Consider the following 26577-nt stretch of genomic DNA (forward strand, 5'->3'; position numbering starts at 1 on the left):
CCCACTGTCGGGTTCGGCTGTCTGTCTCTGCCCCGACACGGGTAGTGTGGTTCTTGGGTGGCACGCGTTTCAAAGGACGAGTCTGGACTCTTCAGCTTTTCGGTCTTCAGATTGTTTATTGTTTCTTATCTACAAAATTTTCTGTCTGCCCAACAGAGGTCTGATCTGCAAGGCAGCCAAGGGCACTCTGACCACCCACGGGGCGGTCGTGTCTTTTTATACTAAAATCTAGGTACATGATATTTACCTTTATTTTCCAATACTTTTCACCCATGTTGGCAAGTGCACCTTCACCATAAACCAATCTCAAGTGCCAACATCACCACAGGAGATGGAAGACAAGAAGAAGAAAGAAGAAGGACGAGACACGCCCTGATGCCTCCATCTTGTCTCCATAACCCCCCTGTACCAAAAACCTTAAAGTTTATATTTCACCCTCTAAATGTGTCCCTTTTACACCCTTCACTCCTAAGTGATTCTCATGTCCTCAAACTGCTGTCACTTCTGTGGATGGATCAAAATCAAGCCACCAAACACTCTTGGCAACATTCCACGATTTCCGAGACCCCCAAGAGTTCTCCTGGCATCTCTGGACATAGGGAACGATGTGCTGATTCCCACACCCCACCAAAAAAAAAAAACCCAAGAAAAAAAACCACTGAAACAAACCAACAATCCATAGAAATGAGACAGATAATAAAATTTGCACAGTCTAGGTGTTGAGTTGGGAGTTTGTGTTTGACTTTTTACTTTTTTTTCTTTTTTTCTTTTTTTTTTACCAAGAGTAACACATTTTATCTTTTAGAAAGAGTAAAAATTCTTACTGTAGTGAGAAGATTTAGGCTGGGCTTTAGGGATCAGGACTCAAGACTATGGTTTTGCCATAGAATTTCCATGTAGTCCTGGCTGTGTTGAAAGTTCTCTGCTCTAAGTCTACTCAAGCAAAATAGTACCCCCAAACTTGAGTATGGAAGATAGAACCCAAATATATTTAATATCTGCTTAGCCATTGGAACACTGAGCCTGCCTGAATGGACTTTGTAGTGCAATGCCATGCACAGATCAATAAATATTTCCATCGGAAGAGTGAGTTCATATTCTGTGCTGTCAAATAAAAAGTGGTAACCCAGGCTGAGGATCACCTGGATGGCTCATTTTGTCAGGTGCTTCTTTGTATTGGGACTCCTACTGTATTAAACATTTGCATTCTGCTTTATCTTCAAAATGCTCTAGAAACACTTCAGTATCAATCATCTTCATACATTTATAAAGATAGTAGCATTAATACCCATCAATAGATGGGAGAATTTTTTGCTTGAGACTCTGTAGTCTCAAGGCTATTTTTAGCTTTGAGTCTATACTAACACAGAGCTTAGAAATCTCAAATAGTGTCTTTTTTCTCTGTGGTTGAACAAAGCATTGGCAGAACTGTCTGCCTTCGCAGCACTGGAACCTTTCAGGGGGTTGAGTGTTCAATACATACGCGGTGCTAACACTTCAAATGCATTCATTAAGACCATGATTCTTATCACACTTGGCAACAGCTGAGGAGAGATTTATGGAGATATATTTTCTATAATTTACTGGTGTATACAGAGCTATTACTCTTTGTTGAAGAAACTTTGGAGAACTTCATGTCAATATTCTTCGCAGGACTGTAACTTGAAACGCCGTTATAAGCAAGGTGCTTCTATGTGAAGCCACAACCAGCTGAAAGCCATAACTCTTTCTTATTAACAATCTACTCCAACTTCTATTAAAATCAATGAAAAGATCTTTCTGACTCTGGCAGGTACAGAATTGCTCAATAAAATGTGGAAAATACCCACAGGTTATTGTTGTGTAGTCATAAAAAAGTCAGCCAAAACCTTACTATTTTTCACAATGTAATGTGTATACATGTGCTCCAATTCTTTTGAAACCACTGGGGGATCCTTCTTCTTCAACAGACTGTTCACTGGAGTCAAACATTGGCAAAAACCCTGGTGGGCTCAAGAGCTTTTACTAACAACCTTTTGTTCATACCTGCTAAGCCATTTAAATTTCATACTAAGAGCATGTCTATGATCTCTCTGTTAAACAGTAAGGAAATGTCAACCCAAAATGTAGCTCCTGAAAAGGTAAAGGAAAGCTTAAAGTAAAATCACAGGGCGCTAAAATGTTCCAAGATTTTAGAGCCAGGAGCCACCACAATTCAGAAGGGTGACCACTTGCTTTGTGAAGGTGTTAGGATTTTCATCACAATAATTTTTATACCAAGTGCAAAAACTTGGAGCAGAGTAAGACTGCATTTTTAGAAAGGCAGATTTTATCTCTATCTGTGGACTTCAACTGATGGTAAAGCAGTATAAAATTCTGTGGGTAATGATCCTTGCTTTTTAACATGGCTCTTAATTTTATTTTCCAGCAAGATCTGCCTCTGCAGATTTGAATAGTCCTCTACCCAAATTGACTCATCTTAGGGGGAATGTGAGAAGCAGCTGTCAATGGAAGAAAGAATATTAAAAAAAAAGAAAAAAAAACCCAACAAAACAGCTTTCTGGGGTCAGTGAAATATTCTGAGCAACGAGAGCTTTAGAATTTCAGGTAAAGTTAGAAGCAATTTTTGCAGGTGCTGGAGGATAAGTAAACTAAATGTTAGGCTAAAAAAGTTAGATTTCTTTGGATATAATTATTTCAGTGCTTATGAGCTGATCACCTTTGGCTTCATTGGGCAATAAATCCTATCCACCTATAGATACTGAAGGGACAGGAAAAGCTTTTACATGATGACCCACCTATCATACTGTAACTCCTGTTACAACAGTTCATGTTTCAGCCAATTCAGCCTCTGTATCTCTGTGAATAATCCATGTGTGCCATTGCACAGATTAGATTTTTCCTCACGTTGGGCACAGTTTGTTCAAGCTGAGACCATCATCTTACATCACAAGGGCCATTGGGAGGGCACAGCTGCCAGTTCAGTGTTGAGCTTCTTGGGTGGGTTGCATGAAATCTGATTGATTAGATTTCCACAGAAATCTGATTGATCAGATTTCTGCTGACCACAGAACCACTGTGGGTTAGCAGAGGAAGAACACAGTTCCTGAAACTCTCTGTAGCTTCTTTTAATGCTCAGTTCACCTCTGGAACAGTTAAATATTATACTATTCACCTGACTTAGGTATTGAGACAGTAGATTCCTATAAATGAAGGATGACAATATAGCTAACTACCCATAGGAATGGATGACCTGTCTCCCTTTCTTTGTCAGAATTGTTCTAGATGGTATCATGGAGTCCTTTATTTATTCAAGGCTTAAACATTCCAGGAGTTCCACTGTTCCCTCGGAAGATTATTTCACAACTCAATGCACCTGTGTCAGGAAGGATTCCTTACAGCTTAGTCTGACTCTGTTTTTAATAAAGTCAGACTATTTTAATGACAGGAGGACTGTCCACCTTTTTCCTGGTTTCAGCCAGGACAGAGTTCATTTTTTTAAAGTAGCCAGTAAGGGCCATGGCTAGGACACTGGGGTTTTTCTATAACACCTCACATCATTTCCAGGGGAGGGGAAAAGGGCCCCCTGCTTCCAAGGAGAAGGGGTTCCTTCTGGTCAAAAAAATCATGGCATCTGGTATTGTTTATTGTCTCAGGCTCTGTGTGAGCATTTTTACATGTGAATAACTCTCTCTTTTGTGTACTTTTATTATTAATTTTGTTGTTGTTACTGTTCATTTTCTTATTGTTGTTTCCAGTATATTGTTCTTATCTCAGTGTGTGAACTTTGCCTTTTTTACCTCCAACTGGAGAGCAGGGAGGGGAAGAATCACATGTTTTCTTTTATTGGGAGTACTAAATTGGAGAATATAATTCCTAAACCATGACAACTTTTCACTGAAAAAAAATATGCAAGTGTATTGAATTTCCTGCAGTATCTTGAATTTGATTCAAAAGATAGCACAAGCATTCCATACGAACCTCACTCACACCTGTCTCCCAGGTCCTGACTGTTCTGAGTTTCCCTAAAACATTTTCCTCTTTGAAATTACTGTTCTGCCAGGTATATCAAATACATTTCCCTTACGTTTATAAGTTCAATAAATGGTGCATATATTGCTGTAGACATAATGCTTAGTTTCATACATATGGGATTGTTTTAAAGTTTCCATTTTAAGGTTTCAACCAGCTCAACTAATGGCCACATTTATCTAACAAATGGACTGAGCTCAAAAAATAATACAAATCTTCACAGGTTTAGAAATTATTTTCTTTTGAAACATTTTGGAACATTTTACTGACTTTCTGGAAAACAATAATTAAACCCATCAGCAAGGTAGAAAAATATTCCTGGATATAGTTTTCAGACATCTGTGTTTTGCCTATGTGTCCATCCCTCTGAATTTTTCTGTCCCATTCCCCTACAGCTGGTCCTTGGCCACCCCCTTGGGGAATAAGCAGGGTTTTTCCACCTGAGGAATGGGTCAAACATGGGTCCCTGCTTGTGTGCACCTTCCAGAGCAGCTGGATCTGCCAACTCTGTGGCTGCATGAGGACTCATGGTCACTTTGGATATTGTGGGTTTGGCAGTGCAGCTTAACCTTCACCCCATCACTGGCAGTAGAGATGGAGTGGCCAAGCTGGCTGTGCCTGCAGGTCCCCACAGGGCAGAGGTAACACTGAGGTCCTGGCAGGCTCTTTGTGAAGAATGCCGTAACTTAGAACTGAAGCAAGGGTAAGGAGAGGTTTGTGATCTCTGTTCTTTCCGTATGGGAAGAACAGGGTCAGACATTGCCTCCTCTCAGTATAGTATACATACATTTTTTTTCAGCAGCTTGTCCTAATCTTCGAAATTGAAACTTGGACAAAACAAAAGGAATCTTTCTTAGTCAAGATCCTCCTAAGAATTTAGTCTGCAATATGAACACCTTCCCAAAGGATCCCTTGTTACCAGCAGTCCATGATGACAATCTGATGATCTCTCACTCCAAGACCAAGGATGGTTTCAAGACGGCAAACTATTTTTGCACATCAAACTGGAAAATCTCCTGCAGAGCATTTGGAAGAACAGGTCAATGACTCTCATTTACCAATCTTTGTGTTAGCAGATGTGGGGACTCTTCTGATAAAAAATGACCAGTGGGTAGCATTCCTGATTTAAATTGCAATTTCAGACAAGTGCATTTCTAGTTCCTTCCTTGCAGCTAAGATAGGTGATTTTGTTAGGTTATGTGATGAAGACTGGCTTCTGCACACACACACAGAAGCACAGAGGAATAACAGTGGATAGAGGAACTCCAGAGTATTTCCAGGGTATTCCCAGGCACATTACAGAGGCTCTGGGCTTCCAGAGATGCTTGCACACCCCAGTGGCAGCAGGATCAGAGGCCACTGGGTGGACTGTGCCTAAGTTCAACTGCTGGAGGGATCCCCACTACATAAATACATATGTGTGTATTTCCCATTAATACATCAATCAATCAGAAAGGGGGAGAGGATGCACCACTGGGGCTTGCTGCGGTTAGTCTGGCAGTGTATTTATGTGTATGGGCGCTGTATATGTCCATCTGTCTGTGCCTATTGGAAACACATGCTGCTTGTTGGCCATGGCAGCAGAGTTGCAGTTCCCTTCTACATGCTGTCGGGCTGCTGGATTCAGCAACACAAGCCAGGTTTTGTTCTGAATTTTTCTTGTGTGAAATCTGTGTCTGTTAGTGCATTTGCTTTGCTGGATTCAAGCAATTTCAAAAACATTTATTAATTTGTGTGCATGTTTGCCATCCATGTTAAATGTTCTTTTGTGGTGTTGTTCCTGGCAGTCTTACCAAAGTGAAGAGCCAAATACAAGTGAATTGAGGAACTATAGAAATAGCCTTAGGGGCTCTTTATCCATTGATCAAAACAATGTGTACAGGTAAAGCCCAGCTGCTGGCACAGTACCTGACAGCCTTGGGAGCAAGAAAGTTGGCCTTGAATTGCTAGAATTGCATACAAAATCTTAAAAATACAAAGATGACCCACTGAAATAACTGAAACTATTCACACATTTCACTGCTTTGTGCTTGTAAGATGCAGCTTTTTACCATATGGGTCTTTTGATTACCACTGAATACATGTAATTTCTCCACCTCTCTCTCAAATTACATTTGCGTAATTTAAAATATGTTTCCTTGTGAGGGAGAAGAAGTTATGTATTGTATTAAAATAGTTGATGAGTTGTTGGCTGTGTATGTTCTCTAGGGTGGCTTTTACTCCTAGATTCAAAGCCCAGTAACTCTTCCCTGCAGCACCTGCAGCACTAATGACCAGCAATAGTGAGTTCTGCACCTGGAGACTCCCCTCTTATAAAATATATTTCACATCTTCTAGAAAAATAATTGTTAAGACCAAGTTCATAAACTTTTCAGATTCTGTAGGTAGCCCAGCACCTCAAAAGCCAGTGCATCCCCTTTAAGAGTTTGAGAGTTTTAATTGTAAACTTCTAAATACGTGAATAATATAGTCTCCCGCAAAATACTATATACAGAGGAAATGAAGCTAGCATGCTTTTTGAAAATAAATGGTTGATTATCTTGCTCACTATCTTGTCACAATGTCACGCTTTCTACTTTTCCTGACCCCTCAGGGAGACAGGAGACCAGTGAAAAAAACATGAAATCAGAGTCACATCAGTTTTCCTCATGATCTGAGTCTGTTGCTCATTTACTATGGCCTCATTCTTCAGAAGAGTCCAGCTGAAACAGCAGTGATTGATCAAGCTCAGATTGGCAGAGCTGGGATCGGTGCTGGGGGTTGTCACCAGTGCAGTCTGATTTTCACCTGGTACTGTCTCTTAAAATTCTTTTCCAGCTGAAGCACCGCAAAATCAAATTCCCATAAGAAAATGGCATAAGAAAATGTTGCCTGTTTTGCATAACAATATTGTGTTTAAATGTCCATTTAGAGGATGAAGTAATTTGTATTCTATTTGTGTATCTTAAATCCAGATAAAATATTTAGGACTTCATCTCTTTTCTTCAAGGGCTATTTGTGGTTTTGAAGTGAACAAACACCAAACTATTTTGCTGTGTTCCAGGAGGGGGAAAAAAACCCCAAAAAACAACAGAACAACAACACCCCACCCAGATATGTGGGGTTTTTTCCCACTCTAGGCTGGGCTGATGTTCAGTGTCTTCTTTTCACAGGGTCAATAACTATCACTGATAAAATTTTGTACCAGATCTCCCTTTCCCCTTTGGAGCCCAGTACCCACAGCAACCTCCCACGTCTCCCAGCCTGGCACTGACCCTTGGTGGATGTGGGTGCCAGAACCAGCTGAAGGGACCACCAGCTGCCTCACTCTGCTCCAGCTGCATCTATGAGAGGAAGCAGCCACAGAGGGAAGGAAGCAGAAGTTCCTCCCCATGCCACTCCTCCCCTCTGCTGTGGAGCTTCCGAGCACTGCATGCACCAGGCTGAGAGTGTTGCTACCTTGGGAGCTTCTCACTGGTGTTTACGTGCCAAACCCACATGCTACAGTGCTGCGGACCATGGCCTCTACCCTGCAGAAGTTCATTCATTCTCTGGACCTCAGAGCCCTTCCCAGGGTCCTCCAAATCCAGTCAGGCATCTATTGTCAAGGTAAGCATCAGATGTTTTCTGGCAGGGCTTTGCAAGCCTGTATTTGACATCAGGTCCCCCTTCAGACTGAGTGTAGAAGGAGGGGAGGCATAGGAAGGATGCTCATGGAGTTGTCTCCTAGAAGTTTCCCACCAGCTGAAGAATGAGTGTTTCCAAAGAATGGCTTTGGAAATGCCTTTGGTGCAGCGTGCACCAGTCTTCTCACTGGCAGTGAAAAAAAACCTAGTTAGTCGTTATCATATCCTGGAAAGACATGAATTTGCTTGCACTTACACAGAGCCATCAATCCAGCAACTGCAAATCACCTCACAGAGGTTAATTTATTTAGCTCCTCTTGGACTTCTGGGGCTGCTGTGGAGAGGTCTCTTCTGTCTCAGAAATAAAGAACCAGGGAGTCTGGAAAGTGACCATGAAGGACCATAAGATTTTCCTGAAATTCTGTCCTGTATTTGGAGGCACTTCAAGTGTGCAACAATGCAAAGGAGTTGGTATGAGCTGGACAGGAGCAACACAGGGGTAATATTTTACTGGGTTTTCCTGCTGCAGATCTATTGTTATGATGGTTTTAGTGCTCTGCTTGTGCACAAAACACACTTGAAAGGTTGTGTCGAAGAGAATCCAGTTAGAGGGAAAAATCTGCTCTTGGTTTGGGCATGGACTTTGTTCAATGACAGTGAAGATGTCACGTCAAGCCCATGTATCAGTCTAGAAAAAGTTACTTCCATGCCACTGAGAGGGAAAAACTCAGGTTCAACTAATAAAACAGAGAGGGTTTCATGAAATGAACTGAAGTCTGCTTCAGCTTCAGCCAAACACCCACTTTGGGATCCACAACATCTATCTTTACATCAATCTAAGTATTTCCATGCTGCACCACAGAAGGAGAGAGGAGGTGGCCAGAGTCTGATTGGCAATCAGTATCTGTGGCCAGAGTGGGTGATTTTTCCCTCCATGACAACAGCCTCTTTGGGCAGAGAGGAAATGGGAAAGGGCATATTGAATATGTGATGGTAGAGTACTGTCCATGTGCTCCTGATTGCTCATCTTGGCTGCCCTGGAAACTACCTATGAATAATACTGATATATAGAAAAAGTGTTCTGGGAAATAAACTTAGCTAAAATAACCAGAAACTTTTGAAAATATTGTTATTCTGAACTTTGCTATGTGGCCTGTTCAAGTTTTATCTTTTAAACTACATATATATATTTGTATATGTACAAAATGCTATGATAAAATGATGGTAGCCCAGCTGTCTGCAGGTTTCTGAGTTCATGCAGTCTGCATCCTACTGCTCATGAATGGTAAAACTTATATCAGTACATTTTTGTAGCCAGAGTATTTCAGTTTGTGATTCTCTATGCTGTCTAAACCCTTCATTTTCCTGAGGAGAAAAACACTGGTGAGTAAGCACACAGACCACTCTGCAGCAATTCCTCACATGTGAAAGAAAAAGTCTACTAGCTGTTGATTAGCCTTGGGAGGAGGTGGTATGTGCTCCTGAGAATATAAGCATTAAAAAGTGACAGCCCTCGTACTGCTTCAGTGCTTTTTTGGCCTTCAGCAGCACTACCTCTTCCTGTCCTCTGCTCCTGGTGGCTTCTCAGCTGTTCTCATATATGTCCCACCAGCGCAGCAGCTGCAGCACCGACAGCCATGCGCGAGTCTCTTGTTTATACAACAAGCAAGACTGATCTATTCTGCTTGGCTCCTTGCCCTCACAGCCACCATATCCCCAAAAAATATTCGCAAGTACCTAGGAACACAGATGTCCTGTAGTAGGCTTCTGTGTGTTCCTCTTCTTCCTTGCTTCAGAGGAAGATTGAGATGCTCAAGACACTTGGTGCCTGATAGGTTTGCAGGATCTAGGGCTACAAAAGGTCTTCTCAGGCCAGGCCCTCCCTCCCTTTCTCTTCCTTCTTCCCTGAGCTCTCTGTCTGTGTCAGATCTTTCCTGAATATTTTCTTTCCTTCTGTACCTGGCAGTTGGGGTGAACACATTGTTCTGTGATTGCATTATGATTTATGTTACATTTTCTGTTGAAAGACTAGTGCTTCAAAGAGAGTCTGGAGTAACTCCTGTTATATTGCTAAACAGGAGAATGGGCCACTTTGAGCACTTCAAGTTCCCATTAGGACAACCACTCTTTAGTCCTTCCTCAGGCAGATCCCTCTGCCCCTGCACCAACCTTTTTTGATCTCTCTTACCCCATGCAGTCCACCAGCAATCACAGGGTGGGTAATGGCAGGTCTATCAGCAGGGAACATGGGTTTATTGCTCTGGCTGCTGGGACCAAATCTGAGCATTTGTGCACTGATTGTAATAGCTCCCAAATGGCTACACAGTCAGCCTGGTCAGCTGAGTGCTTTTGTGGAATGGGATTTCATAGGAATCTGTAACCATTCTCAGCACAACCTGCAGACAGTAAGGGAGAAGATCAATTGCTAAAGCATTACATGTGATCATTTGAAACTGATCAATCAACAGGGATACTTAATTTTCCTGTGTAAGAATTCTAAATAGGAAGAATTTTTATATACGTGTTAATGTATATTCCCGTCTTCAGAACCCCCACCCAAAAAGGGCAAGTTTTCTTTACATAGCATAGGTAGGTACATAGAATGGCTAATGGAGTAAATGATGGTCTATTACATCCATTAGAGCTGTCACCTCAAAGCTGTAGCAGCCAACCAAAGAAGGCTACAGCAAGATACTTGATAATAAGACAACACCGTGTAATTGATTCACTGCTCTTCTCTGGTGCTCTGTGTGCTGTAGGGATGAAACTGTCCATTTACTCTATTGGAAGCAGCATTTTCCACACACTGCACTTAGGTTTTATGATTTTATAAATATAGGACTTGCAAACTAGCCTTACAGTTCCTGACAGATTTTCAGTACCTCTGGAAGCATAAGGAAAGTTTAATGCTCTGTGAGGATGAATGTTTTCCATGTGGTGAGGTATTTTTATTAGAAGCTGCAAAGTCAAGCTCCAGGGAGAGAGTGGGAATTTACTTGCCTTTGGCAAGGTAACATCTCTGAAAGAATCCATTCTGCCTCTTTATCCATGTTACACCAAATACAATCTAGGTCTCTCCTTTCATACCCTAGCCTGCCTGCTACTGTTCCCAGTGGAGAGCAAGTAGAAAACATATGCTGTGTGCACTCATTCTACCATTAGTCTCTCTACTGGCCTATAAAAAAATTATGTTTCTGCTGATACTACTGGAATGTGATGTATTTAACTGTAGTTCCCCAAACTGCAAATGGACACAACTTTATAGACCCTGCTTCTACATGGAATACTTTCAGCTAGAAAAGCTCTGGGCAATCAAACTTTCGCTGTTGGTAGTGGATACTATGTTTTAGATACCTTTCTCAGGAAGTTCTGTTGCTGTTTACCTCTCTGTTCTGGGCATGAAGAAGAGGAAAGCATTTTCCTTGAATGATATCAGTGATTTTCATGCTACACTTGGACTTTAGGGTTGGTTGAAGCCATACCAGTTTGCCTCTAGGCAGAATAGTCAAGGTTGGAGACTCTTGTTCACACTTCCATGTTTCTATTCTGCTTTGGCTCCAGCTGTGTGGGGCTGCATAGAGACCCAGCCTGCAGCCATCACCTACCCCTCTGCCACTTTGCAGTCAGAAATGTGGGGTGTTAGTAAGGGCCCTGAGTTCTTCCAAAATGCTTTTCATCATCATAAAAAGTCCATCCAGAAGCAGAGAAATTATTGTCATCCCTGGTTTGAGAACAGAAACACAGATGAAAGGAGATGGTAGTTCTGCAAATGCCAGGGATGCGTGTCAGGGCAGTTGCTCTGGACTCTGCAGCTGTAATGTCCTTGCTACAGAAACTGGACTGTACTGTTGAATCTCTGAAGGGATTAGGAAGGATGATTATAAAATGAAAGCAAGTCTGCCAGATACAAATAACTTGGTAATCAGCACTGATTAGAAAGGAACTACAGTGCAGACTGAAGTACATGATAATTTAATAGCTCATTAAAATATGTTATTAAAAAATTAAATTGCTGAAACTCCATTGGGAACTGATTTGATTGATCAAATATCTTTCTTTGAACATTTTAGTAAATATTGATACTTAGTGAGATAAATACTGTCTGACCACTGATTTTTACAGATAGCATGCTAATGTAGGCTTTCATTTATATGTTGCAAAAATTATGTCTTTTTTAATACTAATATAATTATTTTATGGGTAATTGAATTTAATATTTTGCAGGCTTAATTTAACCAGTGTCAAAACAGTAAAAAGTGCCAATTTTAATTGTGAAAAATGAAGAACCTCTCAAGGCACCTCTTCTGTTGGTGTTTGTTGTCATTAGCCTATGCACAGCTTTCCCATTCTTGCCCCACCTAAACACATACATCATTAATGGTATTCCCCCATTTCTTCAGGGGTTGAAACTTGCCAGAGCATGGGAGGGCTTGTAGCTCTGCTCTGCAGTTCAGTTATTTGAAAACAGCATGTGTGTTGTGTAAATTGCAGTTCCAGGACATACCCTCTTTTACAACAGGCCTGTGAAACACAGGAAACTCTGTGCTCCTTCTCTGAGGAGAAGGGAACTCTAAGCCAGCAGCCTCTGCCTCTGCAGCCTGGGTATGCAAGGAAGCAGCATGCTGTAGCTGTGGTAGTCCAGTCTCTGGGATTCAGGAAAGTGCTAGATCTGTGCAGGGGGGAAATACTGGGAAGAGGCAACTGTAGGGTCACAAGTACATCCTTGGTTAATGTCCTTCCAGACTTAAGGGATCTAAAGATTCTTAGAATTGACAGGTTAGGATTCCTCCTCTGGACTGATGTTTGGTGCTCTCTGACAGCTGCACCAAACATCTGAGAATTGCTGAGAGGCAATGCCAAACAAAACCCTTGCGTGAATAGTTCCATTTCAAAACTCATTTTGGTCAACTCTAAACAACATGACTCATGGTTCCTCTTGCTGACTACTTATCCACATTCGCTCGCTGTCTCTGCAGTTTTGGTTTCACTCTCTCTGCTTCTGTGACTGGAAAACAGCATCTTTCCAGCATGCATTTCTGCAAGCATTTCAGGGAAGTGATGGGCTCTGCTGATCATCAACAGAGTTCAAAACAGTTGTTGACCCTGTTATTGTAGCTAGGCAAGCTGAATGCAAAAGGAATCCTTATCTATCCAAACTCAGCTGCCCTGAGTCCTAATTTAGGCAAGAAATGTCTCTCAACACTAACAGTTCAAAAATTATCACATAGGGTACAACTATTTTACTGTTTCTAAGCCAACCTAGAGAGAACAATTCCTTCTCCCTTGTCAAGTATGATAAGCCAATGAGTTGATGAAGGCTAGGATATGCAGTCTATAATATGTATGGATAAAACAAGCAAACTGTCTCTTCAAGATTAACAAAACTACTTTTTCTTACAAAAAGCAGCAAATAATTTAAACAGAGGCTGAACATAAGACAGCTTGATGAAGATAATTAGGGCTGTATTTCTTAGAGGTGAAATATCATTAAAAATTATTATCATTCTCCTAATTTACTATGTGGATTCTCAGTGGAGTGTATGCCAAGGGAGAACTGCTTGTGAAATTGGTGAAATTTGTGGTACAGTGCTTTCACTTACTAATTTGTGTCTTTTTTTTTTTTCAAGATAGAGAAGACTTTTTAAAGATAGATAAACATATCAAAAAGTGCAAGGGTGTTTTCCTGTGAATACAGTTGTTTCTGTTCCTCTTGATTGATCAAGTAGGAGCAAGAGCCTTAAGTACAGCCAGAGTAACAACTAGTTTAGATTCTTTTTTGTGGTCATTAGTTGGAGCATATTGGTAAATTTTCTCTATTAATACAAACCACTGAAATTCTCCTGCCTTTGTTCAAGCTACTTCAAATGCCCGTTTTATTCTAAACAAGAAAGAAAGAAAGTGTTCTTCAATGGATGTGAGAGCAAACCCTGACTTTTTTGGGTCAAATATTGCTCATTTTATTCATACTGCTGCCCTCAATGGAATGACTCATCCAGACACAGTGAGAAAAATCTGACCCTGGGTAGCTGGCACTCAGGGTGAAGCTGATTTGAGGAACTCCTCTGAGGGGATTTTCTTTTTGTGACATTCAGTTTTGGGCCTCCCCGTGGATGGCACAGAAGGTAGGAAGAATACCCAAATTGCCAGGCTTGTCTCAATGCAGGGGTCAACTCCTTGTCTTGTCTTGCTGAAGCTCCCTCAATGTGTTGGTGTCCTGTAGCAGAGAGCTCCCCAGCGGTCATTGCACTTGGGCTCCAGGGATGTGAGGAGGAGGAGGAGGTCTGCAGCAGGAGGGGCCCTGTTTGCCTTCCCACAAACCTGTAAAAAACCTGTAAAAGTACCAAGATAGTTTTCACAAACTCAGGCTCTGGAAAGAAGAAGGGACAATCATGTTAAATTGCATAGGAGGGAAGATCCTGGGGTAAACATCCCACGATACACAAGCCCATGACCACACACTGTTTCTGAGCTACAAGGCTTTTGTGACAAAACTTTTTCTTGAAGTACCTGGTGATGTGTTCATGAAGGAACATGGCATTTGTCCAGGTCCACTGTTTCTGGTTAAGTCCCTTGGACACACAGAAGTGGTACAAGGAGCATCATGCTCTGATCTAAGTAGGGAAAAATGCTTAAACATGTTTCCAGTTCTGGACTGCACCTGTGAAGTGCTCAACACTCTGATCTCATCCTGCAACTCAGTTTGAGCAGCCTTCCTAAACCTCATCTAAAAAATGTAGTTTTCTGTTGAACATATATGTGAATGAACATATTAAATTCAAATTAATTAGTGCTGTAAAGAAAATTAATAAATCCAAATAAATCATGACCAGCTATAACAGTGACTAATGCTGTTCAAAATCAGGTTTGGGCATTGTCTTCAATGCTGTAGTAATTCTGACTCATTTGGGTAAACCCAAATAAAAGGTCAAATTGGGAGCTGTGGTTTTACTTGCTCTTTCCATTATAGTGGGTGCTGCATGCATAAAGCTCTGCTGCCACATGCAGTGTGTGAGCCTCTAGAGAGATGAGAATCAGAAGAATGCATTTATTAAAAAAAATGGCCATAAACTTATCAGGAAAGCATAAATCAGACACCTCAGAAGTAATTTCTTTTTAAAGTCCATTATGATTGAAATGGCTTAAAGCACTTGACATTTAAAGTTTGACTTTATATGGCAAAAGATAAATCTTAATGGCTTTTGTTTTTTGATGGTTTCGCGCAGGCAAAAATCAGACCCTTCACAGCCTAAGTAGGTATGATCTAGGTAAGATGCATCTTTGCATAGTCTCTTTTGGAAGATTTGTGTCCCAAACTGATCTAACCTAAAGATTTTTGTTGCTTAGGACATGTTAAAGAGAGAAGAGGTTTTTGAAAGCCCAATAAGTTGCTCTGACACTTGACAAAGGATCTTCCACTCGAATTCACACTGCCTTCATGACCACTGCTATCCTCAGGCATCTGGAGCACTGTGTGGTCACTGTGGAGCTGGGCTCACCTGCTCTCAGTGGGGGCACCTTCTGGGGTTAGGAAGGGAGGGGTGGATAACAGCCATGCTGGTGTTTTATCCAGTTTGCAGCCACTCTCACAGCCTGGGGTTAGAGAGAGAAGCTGGGCTATGCTGGGCTATGCTTCCTTCTTTGCCTGTCATTGTGCACGATTTCCAGCCTCTTCCCTACAAGGCATTGGATTATTTGAGTTTAGAGGGGGAAATTCAGCAGACTGCTGAGTGCCTTTTGTGCTCAGGAGATATTTGACTGGAAAAAAAAGCTACCTAATGTCTCCCCATCAGAAACTGTTTGCTTTTCCTTCTGCTTAATCAGAGTATAAAATGATTTAAATGATTAAGCAAAACTCTCCTCCTTAAAAGTTTAAAATAGATCTCTTTTCTTGCCAAAGAGCATAAACTCTGAACAATTGGCTAGTCCTCAAATAATGCCCATAAAGAATGATACCTTTTTATATCGACACTAATTATAGATCCATTATGCCCTTCATATTACTTTGAGAGCCTGCAGGAGCCTTAATAAAACTGTGATTTCAGCTGAGCTATGTTGTAGGGGAGAATGGGCTATTGTAATTCTGGCTGAATGGCTGCACCAGGGCATGGAGCCTTTATGTGAAAGCAGAACCAGCCCCTGAAACAGAGTCACCTCTGATAGTGAAGACAGCACCCATATGGGCAGCTGATGACAACTTAATAATGGAGAAAAGAGCACTGGGAAAAGGACATTGGGACAAAGTTCTACTCTTTCAGGAGATGTAGGGGGATCTTTCATCTCCCCACTAAGCAGCCAGGCTCCTGGTTCTTTGGATCTCCTTTCAAAGACTGCTCAGCCTGCCAGCTGCAATGAATTCAGTGAGTGTTACTGAGACATGAAAGAGAAAATATTTTCCTTCAAAGATTCAAACTCATGGGACTAGGCAGTCAATGCCTAGTGTTTGGCCTCCAAAGCGATTTGGTCTTTTTTAGGGAAAAAGCTTGGTCTTTGTTTAAAAAAAAAAAGAAGAAAAAAAAAAAAAGAGGGGGATACTTGGAAGCACTTAGCAGCGCCCCGTATCAGACAGGCTGTGAGACTGGGAGTCAGCCAGCCTGGGCTTGGGCTTCACCGCTGCTGAATAATCCTCTGTGCCACCTTAGTCAAGTCTTTTGTCTCGTTTGCATCGCTCTCCTTGGCCCTTCCTGCTAAACTGCCCGGAGGCATTTGGCAGAAAGGAGCTCCATCCCAGTGATGTATTACTGCTGTTTACTCCCGCCCCTGACTGGGAGCCGTTTCTATCAGCGTCAGTGAGGCGTTCACTCTGAGAGCAGTCACCAAAGGAGCTCCAAGCTGCTGGGAAGGAAAAGGGACATATTACTGAGATATTTTATTTTTTCACCTTGTATTATAAAATATTTATTTCAGTGGTACTGTCAGATGCCCTGACATTAAGAATGATATCTTCCATCTCAGGCATTCACTGTATTTATATTTTATATTGCTGTTCTTAATACAAAAGTGCTCTTCTTGTACCTATAATGAGAAATAAGTCAAATAAAGGGCTTATGTTAGGGAGGATGGTGCTGTGGCTGCTTAACATTTTAGGAAAGATGGAGGGAAAAGATACTGAACCGATTGTGACACTCGCTTTGATCTGATCATGGTGGTTGATAACACAGATTGTTGAACTAGAGATGAGCTTATGAAAGGATATAAATGTGTTTTTTATTGAACAAAGTAACATTTCAGAGCAGGTTCTTTAAACGTCAACAAGCTCTTTAATTACAGCCTTCAGGGGCATTGTTTGATCACTGTAAATAAGCTGCTTTATTCTGGGTTCTGCTAAAATGTTGGTTTGGGGGGTTTTTTGCATTATATTGCATACATCTTTCTCAAATCAAAAGATCCTCTTCTCAAGGCTATTTGATTTACATTTTCAAAGAGTTACATTTTCTTTGTGACTTGAATGGGAAAAACAAAGTTATTGTTGAGCAACAACAAATAAATGTTAAAAAGTACATTTTAATTAAAATTTTATTTTTCAATATATTGTGTGAGGGGTCCATATTACACAGCTGAAGTAAAATCTCTCAGGGTCACATTGTCACAAAGTGGGAATTTTCAAAATGTTTTAAGATTAATTATCATGGTTTCTAAAGGAAAAAGTACTTTTATTATCCTTTTTGAAAGCTATGCACTTTCCCTGGCTCCCTTTTACCAGCACAAATATTTGCTGCAAGTGCCTAGGTAACATTTTTCTTGTCTGAATGTAATCTTCATTGTATTATTCCAGGCAAACTGCCAAGCAGGGGCTAAAATCAGGGCCAAAGCAATCTAGTTGCAGACAAATGTGTAATTAAAATCAATACTGTATGTGCAAATGTACCCCCAAAAATGTGGCTGGCAGATTTTAATTTATATTTTTTTCTAAATCCTAGTATTGATAAAAATGAGGCTTCTGCAATCATGGTCTCAGACAGTTAGCAATCATCCACCCAACCTCTCATCCTCATAATCTTTCAACCTCTTGGCCTATTTCAAATAAATCTGGTAATACATGTTTTACTATTGATAAGCTGTTGAAAGTTGGTCTCTGATATCTTAGATGGAAAATGTGGTGGCATACCTCCATTATTCCATTATTATATAATCTATCTATCCAACTTCTCTTCTGCAAAAGAAAATTACTATCCTGTGGTCCTTACTGGTGGTATTGCAAAGCATTTTGTTTGCCAGTGGATTATGTACCCATGTTAATTTCTTTGATGGTAGGACAATGACCTCCCTTGATTTTAATTTTCTTGGGGGGTTTCGTGGAATCACTCTGTGGCAGATATAGACTGAAATATTCTTCAATAACAGTTTTTGGAGAGCTTTAGCCCCTTAACTGCTCCATTTAGTAGATGAGGGAAAGGCTGTGGATGTTGTCTACTCAGATTTCAGGAAAACCTTTGGCACAGTCTCCCACAGCATTTTCTTGGGAAAGTGAGCAGCTCACAGCTTGGACAGTGTGCTCATCACTGGATATAAGACTGACTGGATGGCCAAGCCCAGAGAGTGGTGGTGAAAGAATGACAGGAAAGACATTGAGGTTCTGGAGCATGCCCAGACAAGTAAAAAGGAGCTGTTGGAGGGGATTGAACAGAAATCCTAGGAGGAGCAGCTGAGGGAGCTGGGGATTTTTAGCCTGGAGAAAACAAGACTGAGGAGACCTTATCATTCTGTAAAACTATCTAAAAGGAGGATGTGGTGAGGTGAGGGTAGTTCTCTTCCCCCAGGCAACCAGTGACATAAGAAGGGAAAGGGGCCTCAAGTTGTGCCAGGGGAAGCTCATCTCAAATACTGGGAAAAAAATGTTCACTGAAAGAGTGAACTGGAGAGAAGCACTGGAACAGGCTGCTCAGGTGGAGTCACTATACCTGGAGTATTAAAAAAGTGAGCATAAAATACCTGGAGTAATAAAAAAGAGAGACATGGCACTTCATGAGCAGCAGCCAGCCTCCTGATGGGAGCTGTAGCAATTTCCACAGAGACAGCTGATTTAGTCTGTGTTTAATTGCTAAGGGACTGAACAGTGCAAACAACTATGCGCTATTTTTACAGTAAGAAAACCAGATTATCCTTTTTTGTTAAACAGCAGCAGCTCTCTTGCTCTTCTGTTCAGTACCAGAAATGTTGAAAGCATGCTTAAACAGCACTTTTCTTCACCTGGCACTGGCTGATATTTGTGTGGCACTGTAATCCAGAAAACCTCTGAGTTAGTCATCATCCTGGTGTGCAGCAGGAAGCCTGCTGGGTGAGTTTGGAATCCAAGCACAGCAGAGACCTTAAGCCTGTACAGGGTCCTCAGCAAGGGAAACCAGGGTATATTGTCCCATCCAGTCTGTGAAAAGCATCTTCCAGATGGTTTTTTACTTTATTTTTTCAAGCAAGATGCATTCTCTAGAGGGTTAAAAACCTACATCTTCTTCAGGGAAACTGAGGATTTTCTGGTGTCCATCTCAATTGTTGAGAGCATTGCACAAGCAACCAATAGGTTTGTCTGGACATGTATTCACAAAAGAGCACAATTACCCAGTTGCTCAGCATTATTTTCCATCATTCTCCTGTTGTTTTGTGGTGCTCTGTTGAGGCTTTGGGTAGGTTTAGGCTAACACAAGAATAAATTATGCTCAGACTGGGCTCCCAGTGTCTTCTCTTGAGGTCTAGGAGATAGTCAAGTGCTTGACATTTGCAGGTGCTGCAGCAGAGTTAATAAATAGACCACAGACTCAGTAAGAGATGTTTATCAGCCTAGGCTATATTCAGGACTGGAATTGTTCTTGAATGAAGACCAGAAAGATCAGTCAGCTAATTGTTGGGGTTTTTTGGTGTGACACTTGGGTGGAAAAAAGAAAAGTAAGCTGTTTTTGTTTTTTTTTTTTTTTTCTCCCCACTATCCCCACCAACTACAAGGAGAGCTGTAAAGAGTGTTGCTCTTCAAGGAAGGGAGTTCTGCCAGCAATAATGATATTTCAGTACTGGCCTTCTCAATTATTGATTGCAACTATGTAGTCAGAGGTCAGGTTTTAAATATTTCTTATTGCCTGATACCATTCTTTTACCTAGGTTAAAAAAAAGTAAAAAGGCAAAACTTTAAACTGAACAAGATATAACTAAGGGCTTAGAGCAATTGTGTGAAGGAAAATCTGTCTTCTCAGAGGAGATAAAGCAAAGGGCAAAATTAACCCTGAGAGCCCTTTGGGGAAGGGAAAAATGGAAATGAGAAAGAAAGTATTTTAAGTAGCTGAACAATATTGATAGGAGAGCAAATAAATACACTCACCAATGCATTGGGAGTGGAAATGAGAACAATGTTTCTCACGACAAGGGAAATGAAATTTTGAGATGAGATTTCAGAAAGGGCATGTCCACATTGCTTCAGGACAGATATTGGTTAGTTCTTGGGAGGAAATGCACAGAAGAATGGAAGCTAGTATTAAAGTCAACATTTCTGATGTTTTGTGTTCAATGCAATTCTATCTACAAATGGAACACTATGTGTTCACTGCATTGCCTTTATATATAGTCAATTGATCCCATGCCCCACAGCTTCTGCTTATCTCCTGCAGAGACCAGGAAGAATTTTCCTTCTTCTTCATAACTTGACTTTTGAGTTTTTTGGCTTTATTCTTCTCCCTGTGCATCTGCTTCTGAAACAGTAAAGGTTGACCACAACTAGAATGGAGAAGGGAGGACTAGTTTTGGTGAGATAAAATACAGTTCCAGGTTTTGCTGAGGAAGTGCTGAAACACTTGGCTGGATTGCTTTGTTCCTTTTCTGAAAGTTCTGAACATGACAGACAGAAAAGGAATTTTTTGCTGCCAGGTCTGAATCAATATGCTAATTTCAACATGGGACAGGGATTGCCATTGGTAATTTGCCAGATTTCCAATTTCTAGCACTTTCTTCAGGTCTTCTGTTACCACAGGAAACTCAAATGGTTGCACTTAGATGTCTCCTGTCATCTCCCTGGGTACCTTCAAGGCTCTGTGGGTTTTTTGTATCCTGCTGTAGTCTGTTGTTTCCTATGGGATAAACTATGCCCTGTGCTGTGCAGAGCCACCTTTAGTGAGCTCCAATGCCTGCTGGTTTCAGGAGACAGCTCCTGACAACCCAGGTAATCCTATGCTCTACCTTGACCTATTCTGGTCTACTAACTTGGAAATGTAAATTCTTCAGACCTTGTTCTCCTTGTATGCATTTAAGAATCATGTACACACAGAGCTGATTGGTCATTGAAGTCACAAGATTGTTTTTCTCATGACCCTGAAGAGGTAAGGGAAAATTAGGCTAATTATCACAAGATAAGTACTATTTCTTATAGTTTTATTTTTGTTTTCGCTCAAAGAGGTAAAGACACATGACAAAGTAAGAAAAAGCTAAATAATGCTTTTCTTTCCTTTTGCATTTCTTTTCAGACTCCATCTATGAGATGTTTGGAAATGAATTCTCCCTCTCAACAGAAGATGTCATTAAAGTTATTGGCTTCAAAATTAATAAACTCATAGCAAGTATCTGTGAGAATAATGAAGTCAGCCAGCTTTCAGCCAAAGTGGAATTACCACTAAATTTTCCTGGTATAGTATTTAATGAATACATGTTTTTGAGAAATTATAGCCCTGAGTAATCACCTTTGTTCTTTTTATTGATTTGCTGTCTTGATTCATATTTGAGATTACAACTCAGCTGTCAAGAATACAGTTTTATCAGATGGTACAAGACATAGTCAACTAGTTTTTAAATTTCAACTCTCTTACAGTCCTTTCTCAAACCTGGATAGAAGTTATTAATATTATAAAGTTTTGTGGTAATGCTTTCTACACTTGGAGTCCCTTGGTGTAAGAATTACAACAAAAATCTTATTCTCATTTACTTATGACTTTGCCAAATCTTTTCTGAGTTGAAATCTTCCTTGTTGTGTTCTTAAACTATGATGTATTTACCATTACTACATCTGTATTTTATTATTATGGGTACAAAATATTTTCAATACTTTGTTTTCAATACTGCTTTTGTTTTAATGATTTATTCTAACTATGATGGTCAGGGTGGCTGCTCCATGCTTGGAAACAGGATTAGAGGAGAATGGATGTGGTTTTACATTTAAAAAGTCACTTTTAATTGTTCTATAGAGAAATCCAAATATATTCATATTTTGGAGGATGGACTTGAAATTTGGCATGTGGTACTGACTTGTTGAACCATACTTCCCCTTGAAGTACTTGAACCATATCTATGGTTCAAGATATGGTACTTGAACCATATCTTCCCCTCTCCATGTTACCTTGTTCAGGAGAGCTGGCCAAGTACTGAACCCAGTACTGGTTTATCATGTGCCATATTTATTAATTTCTGAATTTTGCTCTCATCTCAGTTCCTCCACTGCTAGGGCCCAGCAGCACTGAGCAGGGAAGTGAGTAAAGCACACAGGGAGAAGTGTGTCTCCCTTGTGAGTATCCCAAGTGTGGGAAGTAGAGGAGACAAACTGTGTTAGTAAAATGGTAGAAAAAGTTCTGATCTCAGAGCAGGACAGAAGGATGCAGATTTTCCATGCAAAGATCAGAGAGTGGAGGCAGGTGCAGGTGGTTTCAGCAGCACAGGAAGACCCCACCCACCCACAAGTTTGCAAGTAGGGCATTTCCTATGCTGGGAGTCTTGCAGGCAGCAGAGGTAATGGGAGCTCCTTGGTGAGAGGAGATGAGCAAGCTGGAGAACTGCATGAAGAGGGCAGTCAGAGTGGGAGGGAGTCTGGGGGAGAAGTTGTGGGGCACATGCATAAAGGAAACACTGGTACAGAGCACACACAGAACGCAATAGACTTCAAGAGTCTGAGATCATGCCCAGGACTCACTTTGGCCATCAGTCTAGCTAATGGACTGAATGAGGCTACAGTTTTGTACAAAAAACCCCCACCCTAAATATTTAATTAGCACTCTATTGTACTGAAAGCCCATGGGAAATTAAATTGATGCTGCATGGGGAACATAATATGAGTGTTTTCTAGTGTTTGAGTGCTTGACTTAATAACCTCATTGATGCTCTTCTAAAGTCTTGCTGAGTATGCCAGAGTGTGCATGTGCATGTATAGGATTTAGGTTATGCCAGTATCCAAGCTGGGACGTGCTTTTTCTGCAGAGGGAGATGAGACACACTTATTGAAACAAATAAAATGTAAAAGTCCAAGGGAATGATGAAATGTTTCATCTGAATTCTACAAAAAAAATCTTCTGCTATGCCTTTATTTGCCATCTCTAAAATACAGATTTCTCTCTGAAATAGTTGTGTGTATATAATTTCCCCCCCCCCACCCCACAAATAGATCCTAAATTTACCTTCATGTTTTTCTTATCCTGTGAATCAGAATATCAGAATGATTTCTATGACCTCTTATTAAAAGACTTTTTTGGCATACCATTTTCAAGCACTAGTAGGGCCCAGACGTAGAGATTAAAGACCTTTTAATTATCTGTGGCTATCTAGAGATATTGAAATACGACTCTCCTGTGAACTCTCAAGATACTTGGTATTTTTCTTGTAATCCAAGTTTCTCTGATATTATTAAAATTTCTTCTATCTCTAAAATTCATACATCGATAGAAATATATTCTAAATCTTGATTGGCAGATGAGGTTGAACATTTGAATCCCAAAATATCCAACACAACAGAGTGATAAAAGTAATCCTAAATTTATTAATGTTGAAGGTCCCGACTGTTAGAACAGAAAGACTTGTGATTTCAAATCCTTGAACCTGGTGAATCAGGATTTATTTGCATTCAAGAGATCAGTTTTACAACCTGGCATTTGGATGCTGTTGCCCTGCTGAGCACATTTTCAAATTCGATCTAATCACTACAATTTTCATGCATAGTTATGAACTCTCCCAACCAGTATTCGAAAAAAACTGGGTTATTTCCCTTGAAAAATAAATTCAGAGTTCATTTTGCTGAAATTTATCATTATTATCCTCCACATGATGGGTATTACTGAACAGCAGCACTGAAGAGGGGCATAATGACACTTATTAGCCCAACAGGGAGCACCACTTTCCTGTTTCTCTCTGTATAGGTACTCTTATGTGTTCAAGAGCTATTTGGTAAGATGTAAATTTGTCATTTCTCTAGTTTAGTTCTTAGCTGATGAATGATTCTGCTCTGCAGAGTCAAAATTTCCCAGTCTCTTGCTCTTTCTTGACCTTTTTCCTTTTCACTTTATTACATACACGTGCTAAGATCTAACTGAAACACTGTACATGAAACATGGCTTGCCCCCATCTCTTGAACGAAGCACAGAACTGAATTGCAGATGATCTTTTCCATGCCGCCTTTGACTTAATTCAATAAAAATATCCACAGGTCTCCAGGAGGCTCACCCTGTATTTACATTGTATGTACAGTGCTCTCTTGCCAGCGTTGATGCAAAGAGGTCACTTGCTTTGATGCTCTTTTCCATTTCCTTTGCCATGAGCTCTTTTGCATGCCATGGGCTCATGTATCCTTTCACTGCGCACATACCGGAACGAATAAGCAATGCTCCTATTTAGGTTACTCTGGGGATAGCAGCTCTGAGAGTGAAGAACGGGGCTCATTGGCCTTAAATGAGCCCTACTCTTTGTCTTTCTGAACGTATTTGCAGTCTTCAGAACTCCTTTTTTTCTTCTCAGATCCTTGATAAAGGCCTAATCTGCCCTTTGCATTAGAGAAACCGCTGCAACCGCAAGTTCACTATCTGTGTTATTTCTTTTATCCTCATTCTAATTTGTTCTTTTTCATGCCTCAGAGGATCGGGCTATTCTTTCTGTGCTCATACACTGGGTAAAATAATAGAAGTCTGCTGTTACTCTAGACACTTCAATGACTACATCTAACCACATTTAGAACTACAATTTTCACTACTAGCAAATTGACAGGTAATTTGCACAACAGCTGAATTGTTTGCCAGCACAAATGATTACATTTCATTCTGTTGTATTCCTTCTTCTGCAAAAAACATTACTGGACTGCCCCTGTTCTAATGAGGTCCCTGGCTGTTGCTGCTGCTCATTCCTGTGTAGTCTGACAGACACCCAGCTGAGCATGACTGCCCCTTTGAGCACTCATCTGCAAGTCAAAAGACAGGAGACTAGTCAGTGACCACAAAACACATCTGAGGGAGATCGAGGTTAGGCATTCAAAGGCTCATCTCAGTACTAGGTGAGGAAGAGCTGGCTTTTGGAACAGGATGAGAGGAGGAGGATGCTGAAGCAGAGGAGGTAGTAAGTGGGTGTTGGAGGTGTGGGAAAAGAGGAATAGTAATTAAGTAATCTCCAGAGAAGGTAGAAACTGTGCTCTTCCCAACCTTACTTGGGGAACAGAAACTGCTAGTCTGGGACAAATAATTTGTTCTGCTCTTCTTTTTTTCTTGAAGGCTGCTTGCTACCCTACTAGGCAAGCCTAACTATTGGTTTTCTCAGCTTTCTGTGGGGGAAAGAGAGTAAAATACTCCCTTCCCTAGGAGTCTAATTAAGACTGAAAATAGGAAGTCCATAAAGCTCCAGAGTGGTACATTTTACACTACAGACAGTAAAAGAGAACTGCATATACTCTTCTGTAAAAAAGTGGAAAAATATCCTTCTATCAAAATGTGCTTTCCCATAGCACATTCAGTCTTGTGATCCTCTGGCTATGTTTTCTCTCCCATACCAGTGAAATAATTTTCTCAGATTCTCAAACTCTCTCCATGTCAACTTCTTGAAAAGATGGGCTGATGATGTTTGGGGCATACTAATCATTCATTGTATTATGTCTAGGCAGACTTCACCTCGTGAAATGTCACAGAGGCTTCTTAGAGTGGAATGATTACATTTTCCTGTAGTATTATTATATGTGTGTATAGTTCTTCTTATATGACTGTTTTATTTTCCCTCAAACCATTGGACATCAGTACAGTTTGGTTGTAGAGCAGATTGCATTTAGAAAGTAAATCTATAGGAGCAAGAATGCCAGGTCTTGATGAACCATATGGACTTTTTTCCAAATTTATTTCCATCTGTCTTTCCCCCTTACAGTCCACCAAGATGTCTTGGGAAAGTCTAAATGAATTTGATTCAGTCATTTTATGGTTTGTGGAAAAGTACAAAAATATTTTTGTTTGACCTCAAAATGTCCATATTTTAGCATCTCAAACTTACCATATGTCTCCTCCTCCTGGAGGTTCCTTGTTATCTTAGATTTGGAAAACATTTGTTTTTTCAGTTTGATTCAAAGTGATTTTAATAAGGCTCTGAATTGTTCCAGATAATATTGTTTGGTGTTTTTTATGGTTTTGTTTTGGTTTTTACATATATACAGTATCAAGGACAGCATTTATGAGAGGATATCATGGCAGAATATGGCAGTGACTTCCATGCAACATACCAAAACAGCCTTTTATATGGTTACCTATGTTCTATGTAGAGAGAAACATATGAAACTTTGCATGTTCATAGCCACTCAGAGGTGGCTGTTAGGCTGTGTCAGGAGTCTTATCAATACAGAAGCTAAGTATGCAAGGCCACATGGCTCTTCTCTTGCCTAAGCAAGCATTCTGTCACCAAAATTATGAAAACCACCAGCACAGAAGAGAAACATTCTTCTGCTCCCATCCTTGACAAAACCAGTCTGCCTGGGCCAAGGGGTTAATCAGGTGTCTACTTCTGCATAAAATCTGATAATTATGCTTCCATATGACATCTGCTTTCCAACCTGGGATGTTCATCGGTTTGCTGCTGAAATAGTTGCCTTCCAAATAACTTTGTAGGCCCAGCAAAATTAGTAGCCTCAGACTATTGTCAAATTTATAGAAGATAGAATGTTCCTCATGCCTGTACTTTGCCAAATATTTTCAACTGGAAGTTTTTTGCACAGATTATGGGGGCTTCTTGGTGTAATTCAGGGGAATTTGTTGGGGGCATACACTTGCTC

At 40.6% G+C, this 26577-nt stretch overlaps 1 protein-coding gene across 1 annotated transcript in view; it reads left to right on the plus strand.

The window, feature by feature from the left end:
• Positions 1 to 7508: 7508 nt before the first annotated feature.
• The window catches only part of THEMIS (thymocyte selection associated), a 71711-nt gene continuing 52642 nt past the window's right edge, over positions 7509 to 26577 (plus strand). Inside the window, exons 1-2 of the mRNA XM_036404573.1 lie at positions 7509 to 7599; positions 21056 to 21214. Of these exons, the coding sequence (XP_036260466.1) occupies positions 7509 to 7599; positions 21056 to 21214 (250 nt within the window). The remainder of the gene's footprint in view (positions 7600 to 21055; positions 21215 to 26577) is intronic.

Source organism: Molothrus ater, chromosome 3 (assembly GCF_012460135.2).
Source record: "Molothrus ater isolate BHLD 08-10-18 breed brown headed cowbird chromosome 3, BPBGC_Mater_1.1, whole genome shotgun sequence".
Classification (NCBI taxonomy): domain Eukaryota; kingdom Metazoa; phylum Chordata; class Aves; order Passeriformes; family Icteridae; genus Molothrus; species Molothrus ater.